This window comes from Arvicola amphibius, chromosome X (assembly GCF_903992535.2).
Source record: "Arvicola amphibius chromosome X, mArvAmp1.2, whole genome shotgun sequence".
Classification (NCBI taxonomy): Eukaryota; Metazoa; Chordata; class Mammalia; order Rodentia; family Cricetidae; genus Arvicola; species Arvicola amphibius.
The window spans coordinates 118,922,721-118,939,834 of record NC_052065.1 but is presented as its reverse complement, the minus strand read 5'-3'; the positions used below and the strand labels follow the sequence as shown (position 1 = coordinate 118,939,834).

At 38.1% G+C, this 17,114-nt stretch overlaps 1 protein-coding gene across 1 annotated transcript in view; it reads right to left on the bottom strand.

The window, feature by feature from the left end:
* Positions 1-966: 966 nt before the first annotated feature.
* Positions 967-17,114, bottom strand: part of Hprt1 (hypoxanthine phosphoribosyltransferase 1) — a 36,343-nt gene continuing 20,195 nt past the window's right edge. The window contains exons 4-9 of the mRNA XM_038316465.1: positions 16,223-16,288; positions 10,598-10,615; positions 5,878-5,960; positions 2,702-2,748; positions 2,454-2,530; positions 967-1,582 (exon numbers count right to left, since the gene is read on the bottom strand). Coding sequence (XP_038172393.1) covers positions 1,535-1,582; positions 2,454-2,530; positions 2,702-2,748; positions 5,878-5,960; positions 10,598-10,615; positions 16,223-16,288 — 339 coding nt within the window. The 3' untranslated portion in view covers positions 967-1,534. The remainder of the gene's footprint in view (positions 1,583-2,453; positions 2,531-2,701; positions 2,749-5,877; positions 5,961-10,597; positions 10,616-16,222; positions 16,289-17,114) is intronic.

The following is a 17,114-nucleotide window of genomic DNA, read 5'->3' as shown; positions in this document are numbered from 1 at the left end:
GTAGGGTTGTGTTGTTTTACCTACAAAAAGGGTCATCTCGCACGCCTCAACACAACAGAGGCGACAGTGCAACATAAAGGAGAGTAAGGAGGCTCAGCTGACGGGGGTGGGTGTTAACTTGAGTAGCCAGGTGGTCCTCAAGGGGTGACACCTGAGGGAGGAAAGAGCTCAGAAGTTATTCTTGACACTGCAACTACAAGTGGCAACACCAGGCTATGAAGAACGAATGAGAAAACAGAAATGAAATGTTTTTAATAAACAAGGAAGTTCTAGGACTGTGGCAATTTTTTTTACTTAGTCACATTTGTTTTGTCAGCTTAGTAGGTGCGTGCAGCCACACTTGTGATGGTGGGAGGACAACCTGCAGGGGTCTTCTCCTTCCACCATGCAGGTGGTCCTGCAAGCCTTTATCTGCTGATCCATCCCACCAGTGTGACCGCAGCAAGTTCTTACTTGGTATTTAAAGCTCCCTACTTCATATCTCACTACAGCAGAAAGGCAAATAGGACTTTGGGCTTAAAATATTTCTCTTACTCCCAAAAATCAAAACATTGTTTTATTGTTATTGTTCTTTGGTTAATAAAGCTTTATCTACACAAAGAAGGTAACAGGACATATCTGAAAACAAACTTGTAGGTCAAATTGCAGTCTGAACAACCTCTCAGAAATCCAAGAGCCGTGTTCTTTTAACAGAAGAACGTGTAGTAAATAGTACTTACTGAGTGTCTGTAATTTACAATCTCAAGTAGGTAGGAGCTTCCCTAAATCTACCAAACCTTTCTACCAGATAACCATTACTTACAGTATTCGGTGAGGATTAGTTACATTAGCTACTAAAACTTAAGGAAAAGGTAACCAATGGAAAACTGTATCAAGTTAATTTATAGGGAAATGATAGGCACGTAGAGTTCTATAAGAGACAGACCTTAGTTTAAGAACTTTTACATTAAAGAACTCAAAAAGCGGTAATTTTTTAGAATTTATTTATTTGCATTTAAAAGAAACTGTTGATGATTCACTAAACTAATCCAAGTGGGAAAATACAGTCAACACTGCTGAAACCTATGTTTACTCCACTGAGCATAACTTCTTAGATGGTTACTGACATGACTTCAGACTGTTCTAAACACATGGTGGTATAGTTAACAATATTCAATCACATCTTTCTTTCCTGAATATATAAAAACTAAAATACCAATTAAAAAACTAATATATCTTCTCTTTAAATGCTTCTTACACATATAATCTCAGTCTTATTTAATAGTGGTAATTTAAGAGATTTATTTTGTTCACAAGGTAAGTGACAATCTACCAAAGAGAACCAATAGTTGGCCTATAGGTTCATAGTGCAAATAAAAACTTCAAGAATGCAGCAACTGACATTTCTAAAAATAAAAAAAACATAAAATTCTTATAAGGTTCATGCAAAAAGTTTTCCTAAGCAGATAGCCGCAGAACTAGAATGCTTGCTAATTTGACTGGCAACATCAATGGGACTCCTTATGTTTTGCAGATTTCGACTTGAACTCTTGTCTTAGGCTCTGTATTTGGCTTTTCCAGTCTCACTAATGACACAAACATGCTATAAAATAAAAGAAATTCACATTAGAAAAATGTATTCTGGAGAGGCAAGAACAGCATTAGAGAATACTACTACATTGTCTGGGTTCCTACCAAACAAGGTAATTTGGAACAGTAACTTGAAGAGAACACATTTTGAAAACAAAGCAGAAATATGTTCCATTAGTGTGCTTTTTTTTCTTTCTTACTATGTAACTTTGAAAAACATATAAAGCTGAGCATTGGAGGCATATCAAAATGGGGCCAGTGTAGCCAGGTGGTGGCGCACTGCACGCCTTTAATCCCAGCACTGGAGAGGCAGAAGCACACGGATCTCTGTGAGTTTGAGGTCAGCCTGATCTACAGAGGGAGTTCCAGGACAGTAAGAGCTATACAGAAAACCCTGTCTCAAAGAACCCCTCCCCAAAAAATAGGGTTCAGGGTAAGTAATTTTAAAAAGATGAAATAAAACCCGCATTTTAGATAATGCTATCCATGTAGTCTTAACTATTCCTGGACCATGTTCATAAACTCACCTAAGGGACTCTTGCCTCCAGAGTGGGAAGCAGGTATCTAAAGTAGAGTCAATTACAAGATTTAAATAAAATTGTTTATTTCTCGTTTATGACCATCTTTATCATGTAACAGTGAGACAGTTATTGTATATTAAAGCTGTTCAGCTATTTCAGCCAGCAAGAAGTGTCACCCTAACCTGGCCACGTTCCAGTTCTAAGGATATCAGCGCTTGACTACATACAGCTTTGCGACTAATGGGAACCAGCGGTCTGGTCAAATTACAAGGTGCGGGGAGAAAACAATTCTTCCCTTTCCTAAATTTTTATGTGGGTTTTTGAAAAATGAGAGTGAGTTAAAAAAAAAGAAGCATTACTTACATTCAAATCCCTGAAGTACTCATTATAGTCAAGGGCATATCCAACAACAAACTTGTCTGGAATTTCAAATCCAACAACTGTAAAGAATCACAGTTTACAATTTAGATACAGAAAATAGCACTTTCAAATCTAATACTTGAAAATATGCCTTCTTTACAAATGTTCTCTAAAGTAACTCTAAGACATTTCACAGTCAATTTTTTCAGTTATAAGATGGAAAAATGACTGACCAAAGAGCATCTACTTACAGTCTGGCCTATACCCAACACTTCGAGAGGTCCTTTTCACCAACAAGCTGTTAATTACAAATATTACATGTGAGATATGGAAAGACAACCGAGCATTACAAAAGAAAACAGTGTTCTTAAGTAGTACCGTCTACATTTTGAATACGGTTAGCTTTGCATACTCATAGGAATACAGAAATGGAGAGTTCACACAAAGACAAGGACCTGACTGATCTCTACCTGGAAGCTGGCAAGATGTTTCTAAGAGTAGAATACTAACACTCACTTGTCTGTTGAAACACAGCTACTGAGTAGGATGAATGGGCGGGGGTGCCAAGAAGCAAAGATGAAAAGATAAGGGATTTAGATCCAGAATCCTTGAAATCCAACCCCTAAACTTTAAAGGGTGTGGGTAAGAAATGCTCTTTCATCAAGACTTTTAATAAATGGCTCACAAACGGGAACTTTAGCCTGCGAAACAAATGCGTTTAAAAAGCCTTTTTTTCCCCCCAGTGGAGATTGAACCCAGAGACTTGATTATCAAACCAAGACACAGACACTGATGAACTAAGTGACTGCGTGCAGATTTCACCAATTTTATATAAATTCATCTCTTTCTGTGTAGTTCAGGCAATTTTAATCACATGTGAATTTATCTAATCACTACCATAATCAAGATACTTTGAATCATGCAAAGCTCCCTCCTATATTCCCTTAACCCCTGGCAACCCCTAATCTGTTCTCATCTGTATGACTGCCATTTCAAAGTAGGTTATATAAGTAGAATCATGCAGTTTTATTACTTTGCTTTTGGGGGGGGTGTCTTATTATAATACCCTTGAAAAATAGGGGATTTTAGGTATGTCGAAACAGGGGCAGATAAGCAAGCAGTTTAAACAGAGCAAAACACCTGCTTTATGTACTGCTTAAAGTGTACAGCTCCAGTAAGACTCATCTGGACTGCTGTATATCAATAGTTCCTCTTTACTGCTGATTTGATGGTATAGGTGTACTACAGTTTTATTAAAATTTTGTTGCTTCTAATTCTGGGCTATCACAAATGATGTTATGAACATTCATATGTGCAAATATAAGTAGGGAGGTACGAGACAGGCATGAAAGCTCAGGCTGCGTGTCTCAAATTCAATGTGATCCTCCTGCCTCCACTTTCCAAATGCTGGGATCACAGGGGTGAACCATCATGGCTACCAACATGTATTTTCCCTTCTTAGGAATAAGCACTCAGCACAAATTGCAAGGCCTTCTGGTAGTTACGTGTGTAGTTTTCCTTCCTTCCTTCCTTCCTTCCTTCCTTCCTTCCTTCCTTCCTTCCTTCCTTCCCTCCCTTCCTCCCTCTCCCTCCTTCCTTCTTTCTTTTTATGGTTTTTCGAAACAGGGTTTCTCTGTAGCTTTGGAGCCTGTCCTGGAGCCAGCTCTTATAGCCTTTGATCCTTTAAAAAGACTTTGTAAAAATCCAGTTACTTGGTCACCAGAGATGGCTCAGTGGGTAGGACTATTGCTGCCAAGTCTGCCAACCTGTATCCCACCACCACCCAGGACTAACAAGGTAGAGAGAATCAACTCCCCCAGGCTGTTCTCTGACCTACACAAGTACATGTACCACATGCCCACATCCCTGCCACAATAAATAAGTGTAATTAAAAAAATTTAAGAATCAGTTCATCAATCATTCAGGGGAAAAAAGAAAAAAGACAAACTTTCTTCAACAAAAAACACAGATTAGTCAAAGATTTTTTAAGTCAAAATGAAATTGTAAACGTAAAAACAAAGCAAAATGTAACAGCAACAAAATAAAAATGATGTTACTTTTAGCAACAACAAAATCTAACTTAAAATAACAGAAGCATCAACTGAGTAGGTTTCCTGTATTCAAATCATCTCCCTACAGCTTATTAGCTCTGTGTCTGTGGGCAATTCCCAATGCTTCAACATTCTCGTCTGTAAAGTGGAGATAACAAGTGCTATAGGATCAAACTATAACTAAGGATAAAAATAGAAAGAACTATAAAAGCAAAAGCCAAACATCCAGGTATATAGCAAGGAAGATGTGGTACTGCTTCAGAAAAAGGAAGTAGGCATTGTAAAATTTCAATGACACAAAACAGGATGCCTTATCCAGGAGATCCAGATGTTCAGGGCCCACCCCTTGTGGGTATCACCTTTGGTATCACTGGTTTCCATTTCACAAAGTGACTCTAGATCCTCTCATGCTACTCAGCACAAGTTTGACATAAATAACAGGCTGCAAAACCAACTGTTACTTGACTCTATATATGTGTGAGAGTTCTGTATCTAAAAACTTGTGTATCGAGTTGGTCTGCAAGCCACAGGCACCCGAGTTTGCCTCTTCAGTATTCACCTGAAAAGCTGGCCATGGCTGTATGGTTAGAGATAGATTCAAAAGCTCGGGTGATAGATTCAAACAGCCTGCATTGCTAAAACTTTGAACTTACAGCTCAGCTAGAGACCCTGTCTCAGGCAAGAGAGGAAGATATCCAGTTCTGCTCTGGACTTTACATATGTGCACTTATGTACTCACCTATACACTGCACATAACACACACACACACACATTCTAACTATACTAAAAACATAAATATTTCCCTACATGATTCAGCATAATTATTTATATGACATTAACACTGTAATAGGTATTAAAGTATATGGGAGAATATACATAGGTTCTGTGCACACACTCTTGATATTCAAAAAATTAAATTACATTTATTCTATTTGCATGTGGGTTGGGGTCATGTGTCGTGGTATATACATGGATGTCAGAGGGAAATTTTTAGGAGTCAGTTCTCTCCTTTCACCATGTGGGTCCTACGGTTTGAACTCAGGTTATCAGGCTTGGCAGTAGTTGACTTCACCCACTGAGCCATCTCACCAGCCCTTCTGACATTTTTCTCCTGAAGGACCTGAATATCTAGAGAGCTTAGTGTCTGCGATGGTTCTGAATCCAAGGCCTTGTGTCTATTGTATTAGACAAGGAGTTGACTATAATGAAGGGCTTTATTAACACACAATAAAATTACAAAGGATGCTGTCTAAGTTTTAAGATCACATTACTTTTTAATGATAAAATGAGAGCTGAAAGCATTTCTCCTTACAAAGAAGCAACTACTCAGTGCTCCAAATGAAGAAAAACATTCTACTTTAAAATGTCATACATACCTTGCGACCTTAACCATTTTGGGGTTGTACTGCTTGACCAAGGAAAGCAAAGTCTGCATTGTTTTACCAGTGTCAATTATATCCTTTCAAAAAGAAAAGAGACAATTAATGGTAAATAAAACCAGCACAATTTTAAAATCCGAGTCATTATACAAACACAAAATATTAAAGCCCCAATGTTCTGGTATTCCATGGCACAATGGCATCATTTTTTCAGCACATACGAAAAAACCTAACAATTCACACACAGAGGTAGTCTGGAAGTTGTAACCCATCTGGCTTGCAGCAAGTAGTGGGAATGTCAGTCCTAGAACCAGATTGCACGGGTGTAGCAAGGTAAAAAAAACAATGACTTAAAATGGTTACATGTAGGGGCTGGAGAGATGGCTCAGAGGTTAAGAGCATTGCCTGCTCTTCCAAAGGTCCTGAGTTCAATTCCCAGCAACCACATGGTGGCTCACAACCATCTGTAATGAGTTCTGGTGCCCTCTTCTGGCCTTCAGGCATACATGCAGAGAGAATATTGTATACATAATAAATAAATATTTAAAAAAATGTTACATGTAAACACTGCACACATACACAAATATTTCTGTTGCTTTTCACACAGGGTCTAGTCTAGCTAAATGGCTCATGTTGGTGGCCTTAAACTCAAGATCCTCCTGCTTTAGATTCCTGACAGCAAGGATGACAGGCATAAACCACCATGTTTAATTCTGTAAAAGTATATTGAATTTTTTTCTTTGTAATTCCAAGATAGGGACTCTTTCATCCAAAATTCTGATATTGGGAGAAAAGGTATTTTGTATAATGTTTTAAGTTTTACTATATAAAATGACTTTATCAGGGGTAAAGCATCTTTAAGATCCGCAGGGCCACAGATCTCGAGTACTATAAAAAAAAAAAACCAGTATCAGAAAGCAAATAAAAATCCATAAAGCAATGTGAACCACAAGAAATATCAGGGCTAGAGACTTGTGAAAATGATTATTCTATGGTGTGGTGGGCAGAATACTGATGGGCACCAAAATTACTGGCCCCTGGAGTACACACTGGAAGAACTTTTCCCTCTTGGAGGTGATCGGGATCCATGAATGTAACAAGATATAGAATAAAAAGAGAATTCTCCTGCTGATTTCGAAGAAGTGAGCTGTCATGCTAGGAGAAGTCTGTGTAGTAGGACATGAGGGATGATCTTGTAGATGAGAGCCACCGTTGGCCATTAGTCAGGGAGAAAACTGTCCCTCATTTGGACATTCACACAAGGAACTATATGGAGCTATATCATCCTGAGTATATTTTTATTTGTGCAGTGTGTGTGTACACACCTGCTATGGTTCAAAGCCAGCCTTGTCTACATAGCTAGTTTCAGGAAAGCCAGGGCTACATAGTGAGACCCTACCTTAAAAAAAAGAGAAAATAAGTGAAAGAAGCCAGACACAAAGTGCAATTACTATGTAATTCCATTTATATTATAAGTCCTCAATAGACAAATCTTAGAAAGTAGAGATGGTGAAGGAAGAAATAAGAAATGAAGGTTAAGGGGACTGATTTTCTCTGTAGGGAAATGAAGATGTTTTTATAGCATTACTTAAAAAAATAAGTAAGGGCCACTAAGATGGCTTGGTGGAGAAAGCCATTTGCCATGTAAGTCTAGTGACCTAAATTCAACCCCCAGTTTCCACGTAAAAGGTAGAAGGAGAAAACCTATTATACACGGTTGTCTTCTGACCTCCATGAGCATACTGTGGCATATTCACCCATGCAAACTTTTCTTTTTCAAGATACGGGCACTCTGTGTAGGTTTCTCTGCCTTGGAACTCAATTTGTAGTCCAGGGAGGCCTTGAACTCATGGAGATCTGCCTGCCTGCCTCTGCCTTCCAAGTGCTGGGATTAAAGACTTGTGCCATTACCACTTGGCAACAAACTTTTGCTGTTGTTTTGTTTTTGTTTTCTTGGTTTTTTGGTTTTGGTTTTTCGAGACAGGGTTTCTCTGTGTAACAGCCCTAGCTGTCCTGGAACTAGCTCTAATAGACCAGGCAGGCCTTGAACTCACAGAAATCCACCTGCCTCTGTCTCCCAAGTGCTGGGAATTAAAGGTATGTACCACCACCACCTAGCAACAAACATTTTTCATTAAAGAAAAGCCAAAAGTGGTGGATAAGTACAAGGAAACAATGTTTTCTGACACAGTATAGCAGTTAATTGTACTTATCACAGTTGAGAAAGCATATATAAAACCTGTGCAGGGTCAGGCCAGACAAAATCCCAGTGTGGAGAGGAGATGGGCATCATGTCTTGCCTTCAGTGAATTAGCTATTAGCAACTGATAGCTGCTGTGAGAGAAGAGTCAGTTTTCTTTAAGGACATGGCTCCTGGTAGGTTGACCACTCTCTAGTGAAGGCCACACATCCAAAAGCAGCACTAACTGTACTGTTAGATTTTTAAAAAAGACACAAAAGTTGGTCAGATAGGGAAGGGAGGACATCTGGGAGGAGTGGGAAGAGGGAGTGAACATAATCAAAATGCATTGCACTAAATTCTCAAAGAACTAAATAAAGAGAAAAAAATTTAGAAAAGAAATACTAATTGAACATTGGTGGTATACACCTGTAATTCTATCATGTGAGAAGCATGAGTCCAAAGTCAGCACAGGTTACACAATGGGTTCAAAGCCAGCTTGGAGGCCAGGTATGGTGACACACAACTGTAATGGTAGCATTCAGAAGGCAGAGGAAGGGCATCCTGGTCCACACTGTGAGACCCAGTCCAGATGAGGCTACACTAAGACCTAGTGTCATAAAAAAAAAGCCATCTTGAACTGTACACAAAGAGTCTGCTGAAGGAATGAAGGAAGGATAGAAGGAAGGAGGGAGCAGAGATGAAATAAGGGAAAGAGAGGGAGGGAAGGGAAGATGATGGTAGATGCCTGTAATTCCAGCACTTGACTTGGGAGGTGCAGGCAGGCAGATGGGAGTTAAGAGTCTAGCCTGGGCTTTTTAGCTACCTCTTTTTCAAACAAACAAAAAACAAAACAAAGAACTGAGGGTAAAGCCTAATGGTAGAACATTTGTTTAGCATGCTCTGGGTTTGATTCCTAGCACCACACATAAAAACAAAGAAATAAAATTTCCTTTGTTAAAAAAAAAATACGGGCTGGAGAGGTGGCTCGGTGGTTAAGTATACTAGCTGTGTAATCATGAGAACTGGAGTTTGGACCTCAGTACTCACATAAAAACCAGGCATCTTGCTCCCAGATGCAACCCAGGTCTGAGAAGGCAAGAGGTGGGAGGATTGCTGGAGTTTGCTGGCTTCTAGCATATATAAGAAAATGCGAGCCCCAGATTCAGAGAGAGACCCTGTCTCAAATGAATAGACAGTGCAACAGAAAGGGCACACATCCTCTCTGGTCTCTGTATCTGTGCACAGGCATGCATACTTGCACATACATGATATACACTCAAGACACACAAAACACATGCACAAAAATAAATATTACAAAAAGCAGGAATAAACAAAGAGATTACAAAAACGAGTAAGCAACTAGGGGCAGAAAAATGATAGAAAATGTTCTGGAAATGTAGAAAGTATAAAGAAAATGAAAAATAATAGAAACAAGGTTGGTTATGTATTCTGGAACCACATTGGAAAACCTATTAAAATGTTTACTGAAGAATTGAGGATTAGCGTCAAGGTAGAAGGATGATCCCCAACAGGTATACAGAGTTCAGTAAGGCAGACAGATATGAAATAGGGAGGCCACAAAAATAAAGGGGTATGTGTGTAGGCTGTTAGACAATGATAAGTAAAAAAGTATTCAAAGGGATAGAAAGCTGACATGGAAATGTAAGATTTTATGTAGGATGGGCAAAGAAGGTCTTAATAAGAAAGTGACTGCAGAGTAAATCGATGGTTCTTAAAGCTTAGCATGCATCAGAATCAGCTCAAGGTTTGCTCAAGAAAAGCTCGCTGGTTTTCATCAGTATGTTTTTGGTTGATGCTTTTGGTTTTTAGGGATCACACTGAAAAGCAATGGGCTTCAGAAAGTGATGGTTTGAGTCTTACTCCACTCACTGCCTGGTAACTTGGCAATCTGTTTGCCCTTCCTGTGCTTGTTTCTACATCATTTACTGTAGTTAACTGGCAAAGTGAGCACTGGATAAACTTTACTGATACTATATACAAAATACTCAAGGGCATAATAGCAAACAGAAAATAACACATGAACTATAAATATTTTATAAGAATATTTGATACTCATATTATTTAAGATGAAATAAGAATCTTATGATGCTTCTTAAAATAAAATGTAGGATAGTAAATCACATATATACACATACTCCTCTATATAGTTATAGCTAGTTTTAAAAGAAAAAATAAAAACCAAAAGAAAGTGTGTAACTTTTTCATGAGCAGCAAATAATATCACTTATCCTTTTTTGTTTGTGCTTTTGTTATTGTTATTTTGTTGTTTTTAAAAACAAGGACTCTCTGGTTTCAAACTTATTATGTAACCCAGGCTAACCTAAGCGGAATTCAAGAGCCTCCTAAGTATGTGCGATTCCAGGCATGTCATACTGTACATGACTTCTCTTTGTCTTTAGAAAACACAAGTTCCTCATTAAAACAAAAGATTTTTATCCCTGGCTTACCTTTATTACTATACATGCTAATTTAGAAAATTTTAAACAGCATATTAAAAGTAAATGCAGAACTTACTTCAACAATCAAGACATTCTAGAAGAAAAAGAGAAAAGAAAGTTAGTACATGAAGTAAGATATATTTCCAATTATCAGTGAAATCATATAACAAACTCTTAAGAAATTACCCAAACTCTTGTTTATAATTATTTGATTATACTGAATCCTACTTGAAACAAGTGTGCTATTAAAACTTAGATGTCCTTAATATTAAATCTTTCATAAAGAATATTTGACCCGTATGTTCATATTTTATATAAAAAAGCTTTTAATCCTTAACACAAGATCTTTGACAACTTGTGAAATTTCTCTGGATCTCAGTGTCCCACATGTAAACTGAGAAACCTGAACCAGCTGGCCTTTTATGTATCTTGACTCTAATATTCCAAGAACTGCAATCTGTACAAATGCCTCCCAAAATCAGGTATTTAACATAACTGAGAATGCAATTAGTATTTTATTTTCACATCAAGCTAAAACTAGAATGGTTGCACACATATCTGAGGGACTACACTAAAGAAAAATACCAACACTTCTTCTTACCATAAACCCCTAAACTCATTCCAATCCATTCTTCTCTTTCCCAGGCTGGCCTAGAACTCATTATGTAGTCAACTCTGGCCTCCAACTGTGTTTCTTACACTATGCTATGATTTATCTGAATAGCTACATTGTTTTAAATCAGTATATTAATGTATTTTCAGTTTACTTAGAATTTATATAGACCTCATAATAAAAACATAGTTATGTTATTCTTTCCTTTTACTCTGTAGCCCAGGCTGGCCTAGAACTCTTTATGTAGCCAACTCTGGACTCAAACTGGCAGCAACATTCCTGTTTTAGTCTACTGAATGTTAAGATTACAGTTGTGATTTACCCTGCCTGGGTCCTCACTCACCCCACTTTCTGTGTTTATGCTAGTTGAAAGAACAAGGCAGCATTTCACATGCCTACAATACTCACTGCACAGATTTATTCTATACTGTTCATCTATAGCTCTCAATGCACTCTGTCAAACAACCATAACATTAGAATTTTAATGTCCTCCATATTATTCTAAGCTAGTGGTTATCAAGGTAGAATATATAGTTATCTACTGGGTTTCATGAAAATCTGACCCTTTCACCTTGTGGTGGTTTGAATGAGAATGCCCCCCATAGGCTCTTACATTTGAATGTTTGCTTTGGGAAAGATTAGTCAGTGTGGCTTTGTTGGCGGGTGTGTGTCACTGGGAGTGGGCCCTGATGTTTCAAAAGTCCATGCCAGTCCCAGTCTTTAGTATTCTCTGCATCCAATTTGCAGATAAAATACAAGCTCTCAGTTACTGCTCCAGTGTCATGCTGTCAGCATGTCACCACGTTCCCACCCCACCCCCCAGGATGCTCATAGACACACCCTCTGAAACTGTAACCATGCTCCCAATTAAATGTTTTCTTTTATAAGTTGCCTTGGTCATGGTGGGTCTTCAAAGCAATAGAAAAGTAACTACAGACATACTTCATCTTACTTAACCTATAGTGTTAAGTACTTTACAACATAAATTACTACCAAAACTCATACATAATTTACAAATACATATGCTGTGGGTAAATCCTTGAAAAACTGTTTTGTGACTGGGTATGAAAATCAAAGTTTGGAGAATCATAGCCTATGCATTAAAAATAAATTGTAAGCAAGAAAAACTTCTAATATGTCCATGTCTCAAAGCAGTTTATCATAGAAGGCAGTATCTCACAGTCCTGCATGAGTCTAAGAATAGAATCAAGCAAGGTTAACCCAGAACTTCTGGAAAGCAATTCACAACTGCAACCTATTCTATAGACAATTAAAAAGTCACTTTAAAGTAAAGCTCAGGATATGCATAGAAAATAAAACAGACATTAAAAATTTGGGGTAATCTAGAGGCACAGAGTACAGAGCAAATGAATCACACTGATTTATTCAAATTGTGGTTCTGTCACCTAATAGTGACTAAACGTCAACATCCTTCTATATGGAAAGGGTATGATGACTCTCTTACAGGGCAACTATGAGGATTACATGAAATAATAAACATAAGATGCAAATCTTTAGCAAAACTGAATATATAGTTAACTCATGAGTCAGAAATTGCTTCCCTAGTTCCCTACCTTGAACATTTGAAAGATACCAGTCCCATAAATAAGTGGTTCACAGCAGCAGTGATAGCTGCTGCAGTATTATAGAATTATAGACTGGTAAACAGCATGGGCTTCTGGGACAGAGACAGAATTACTGAATTCCAATCTTGTGTCTAATACTAAATACCCGTGGTTGAGTCGTAAGTACATATTTTAATTCTTTACATTTATTTTATGCTTCATTAGGGAAGTTGTAACAGCTGGAATATGGAGGTCAGAGCTATTTAACCCAGGTCACCAGGCTAAGTGGCAAGTGTCTTCCTTCACCCCAAGACATCTTGCTGGACCCTAACTATAGATTTTAGCATAAGACAGCTTATACAAATCAACAAAGTCCAGAAAGATCAAAAATTTGTCCAATCAATACAAAACTGTTCTAGATTATTGCGCCAATAGAGAAAATGAGAAATGCTACCACCGAGAGTCTATTTTATGTTAAGTTGCTACATGTCTACTTAATAATGAAAACAATGAGGCTCAGGAGTCAAACAACCTACCTAAAGTAGTCAACAAAGACAAGCACAAGAGGAATGATTTGAATAAAGGTAGATTTTGGATCTAAAGCAAATATTCTCAAGTATAAATTAATGTGAAACTATTTATATGTACCTGTACTTGCACACACATAAATTTCTGTAAAAGAAAAATTTTCAAATAAACCCATAATCTCATCACCAAGATTTAACTCCGCTTAATTTTTATTCCTTGATTTTTTTCTACAATAAACAGAATCTACTGTGACTGCCATAAAAAGTTATTTTAGAAGCAAAGATCTGTTTAAGATCATGGAACTGTGTAGTGGGACAGAGTCATTAGGTGAAAAAGACAAGGTCAAAGTAAATCACACAGGCCTTGAAGGCTAGGCCCCTTCCAGCACTGAAAACTGATTATAGAAGTGCAGGTTTCGAATGGCTTCTAAATATGGACAAAGCACGATGAAACAGGAGGAGGTCTGGCAGTTGTACACCAAATGGACAGGAGAGAAAAAGAACCAACAGATTACAACCTCTCCTCTGAAGTTTCCAAACACCACTGATGGCAGAATTAGTTTGGCATGACCCCAATACAGGACAGGACTATAGAATTTCACAAATGTTTTATGTTAAAGTTCCCCTACAGATTTTCAGCGAAGTAAACAGAGAGTACTAAAATCTAAAAGCTAAAATCTAAAAGCTAAAGGAAGAGCTTTGGTGTCTGCATTCAAACTCTTCTACTTCCTTGTTGTGTGACTTTGAGATTGTGAGATAGTTTTCATTTTATAATCCCAAGTAACTTTTCTTTTTTTTAAAATATATTTACTTATTTATTTATTATGTATACAATATTCTGTCTGTGTGTATGTCTGCAGGCCAGAAGAGGGCACCAGACCCCATTACAGATGGTTGTGAGCCACCATGTGGTTGCTGGGAATCGAACTCAGGACCTTTGAAAGAGCAGGCAATGCTCTTAACCACTGAGCCATCTCTCCAGCCCCCAAGTAACTTTTCAAACTGTAACTCTATTGATTAATTTCCTGATCTGCAGACTGGGAATAACTTCCCTCACCAGATTACTGTGAAATTTACCAAAGTAATACATTTATACATGGTATGGTGTCTGAAAGTAAACAATAACTAGCAGTTTAGAAAACATATTCAATCCAGTACAGTGGCTCATGCTTGCAATCCCAGCACTTGGAAAGCTGAGGCAGGAGGATCACCACGAATTCAAGGCCAGCATGGCTTACATATGAGATGTCAGGATGGTATGGAATACAAAGTGAGACTGTCTCAAAACAACAAAAGGCACTTGGTGCCAAGTCTGTCTCATAACGTGAACACAATTCCCTGAACCTACATGCTGAAAGCAGAGAACTGACTCCTATAAGTTGTCCTCTGACCTCCACACACTCATGTACATTTCTCTCTCTCTCTCTCTCTCTCTCTCTCTCTCTCTCTCTCTCTCTCTCTCTCTCTCTCTCTCTCTCTCTCACACACACACACACACACACAGAAATAAACCAATGTTAAAATATTTATTTACCAGAAACTGCTGTAATAGCTCTATTATTATATCACTTAAGCCTTTTAACTCTGAGATAGCTACCACTAACATTTTAGCTCTACCTGCTTCTGAGGTGTATAGGGTTAAACATCCTCCCCAAGGTCACAGAGTTAGGAAATGCTAAGGCAGGTTTTTAATCAACACTATCAGATTCCACAACTTACACTTTCAGACACCATACAATACTGATTTTCTATTCCTTTAAAGATATAAGTGGGGGCTAGAGGAATAGTTCAGTGGTTAAGAATGTGAAGAATGGGGCTGGAGAAATGGCTCAGAGGTTAAGAGCATTGCCTGCTCTTCCAAAGGTCCTGAGTTCAATTCCCAGCAACCACATGGTGGCTCACAACCATCTGTAATGGGGTCTGGTGTCCTCTTCTGGCCTGCAGGCATACACACACACAGAGTATTGTATACATAATAAATAAATATTTAAAAAAAAGAATGTGAAGAGTGCTTGATGCACAATCATAAGGAATGGAGCTAAGATCCCAGCACCCATATAAACAAGCAGGGTATCCTGCAAATGCCTGTAATTACAGTTCTGACAAATCTAACACCTTCTTCTGGCTTCTGTCTGCACATACAGGCTTGCATACTGGCAGACACTACACACACACCTTAAAAATAAAACTACACGTGAATATTTTTTTTAAAGACTGCCTTTTGTTCAGGCAATGGTGGTGCAAGCCTTTAATCCCAGCACTTGGGAGGCAGAGACAGGGGATCTCTGAGTTTGAGGCCAGCCTGGTCTATGGAGTGAGTTCTAGGGCAGGCTCCAAAGCTACAGAGAAACCCTGTCTTAAACAAAAAAAAAGAAACAAAAACAACAACAAACAAAAAACCCCACAGGACTGTGATGGCGCACACCTTTAATCCCAGCACTTGGGAGGCAAAGGCAGGCAGATCTCTGTGAGTTCAAGGCCAACCTGGTCTACAAGAGCTAGTTCCAGGACAGGCTCCAAAGCTACAGAAAAACCCTGTCTCAAAAAAAAAGGAAGAAGAAAGAAGGAGGAGGTGATGGTGGAGATGGTGGAGGAGGAGGAAGAGGAGGAGAAGGAGGAGGAGGAGGAAGAAGAGGAAGAGGAGGAGAAGGAGGAAGAAGAGGAGGAGGAAGAGGAGGAGGAGGAAGAGGAAAAAGATTGTCTTTCTTTCTCCCTATTTGTATTTTCTGAAGGATCCCAAATTAGATTCCAAAGAAGTATTACAGAAAGAATTAGCAATATGGATTTTTGGGGTTAATGTTAGATTCTGCAATCATTTGGCTATACAGTCCAGGGGATAATATTAAGCTACATAAGGTACTTTCCAAGAGTTAAGCAACACTTGCTTATCTTATACTAATAAAGTACCTCTGAGTTTGTGATTGACAGCACAGTTATTAATTTAATTGATTCTTGGTATAAAAAAAGATTCTTCCCTTCCCCTTCAAGATACATACCTTTCCAGTTAAAGTTGAGAGATCATCTCCACCAATAACTTTTATGTCCCCTGTTGACTGATCATTCTAAATTAAAAAAAATCTGAATCATTTATAGGCATATTCTTGTGTACATACAAACTTCTCAAATTATTTTATGTAAGCTACAAGATTTAAGAAGTTAGCTATCTAGTGGCCACAACATTATGGTATTCTAAATTAAATGAATTATAAGAATTAGGTTTCTAGAATGAATGACTATGTAAATTGCACATATAGATTAGTAAAAATTAAAAATCCTAATTGGCCATTACTGGTTTTTTATGTTCTGGAGAGTCCTAAAAATAGAGTACATGCATTTCTGAGTGGAATATTATAGCTATCATCATCAATCAGGCACTTCTCAGTCACAAAGGACATTTTATTAGCATGGCAGGTGTCTGCTTCTGGCCCTCTAACATTCCTGTGAGTCACACAAGGAAGGAGTTGGTCTGGGTCACATCCAACCCTTAGGGTTCCCCCTAAAAGTCCAGCCCATATCCAAGTCATCTTCAGAACTGAGAAACCAGGTATAAACTAGTCTGTTATAACATACTTCTTAGGTTCTCACTTTCTGCTCTCATAGAAATGAGCAGAAACCCTAATAGGGGTTTCAAAGGATAGCACTTAACACTCGCTATAGCTGGTGGGAATAACTAATTTGGATGAAAACAGATGAATAAAAGAGCTTGGCCTTGTTCTATTGGGACAGTAATGAGTACTATAAAGATACAGCAATTACCTTGTGTCAACCAACACAGTGATTGACAAAAAGTTAAAGGAACCAAGTAAAATCCAGAAACAGACCCAAAAACATATGACAATTTAGTATATGACAAAGATGGTATTTTGAGTCAGTAATTAAAAGATGAAT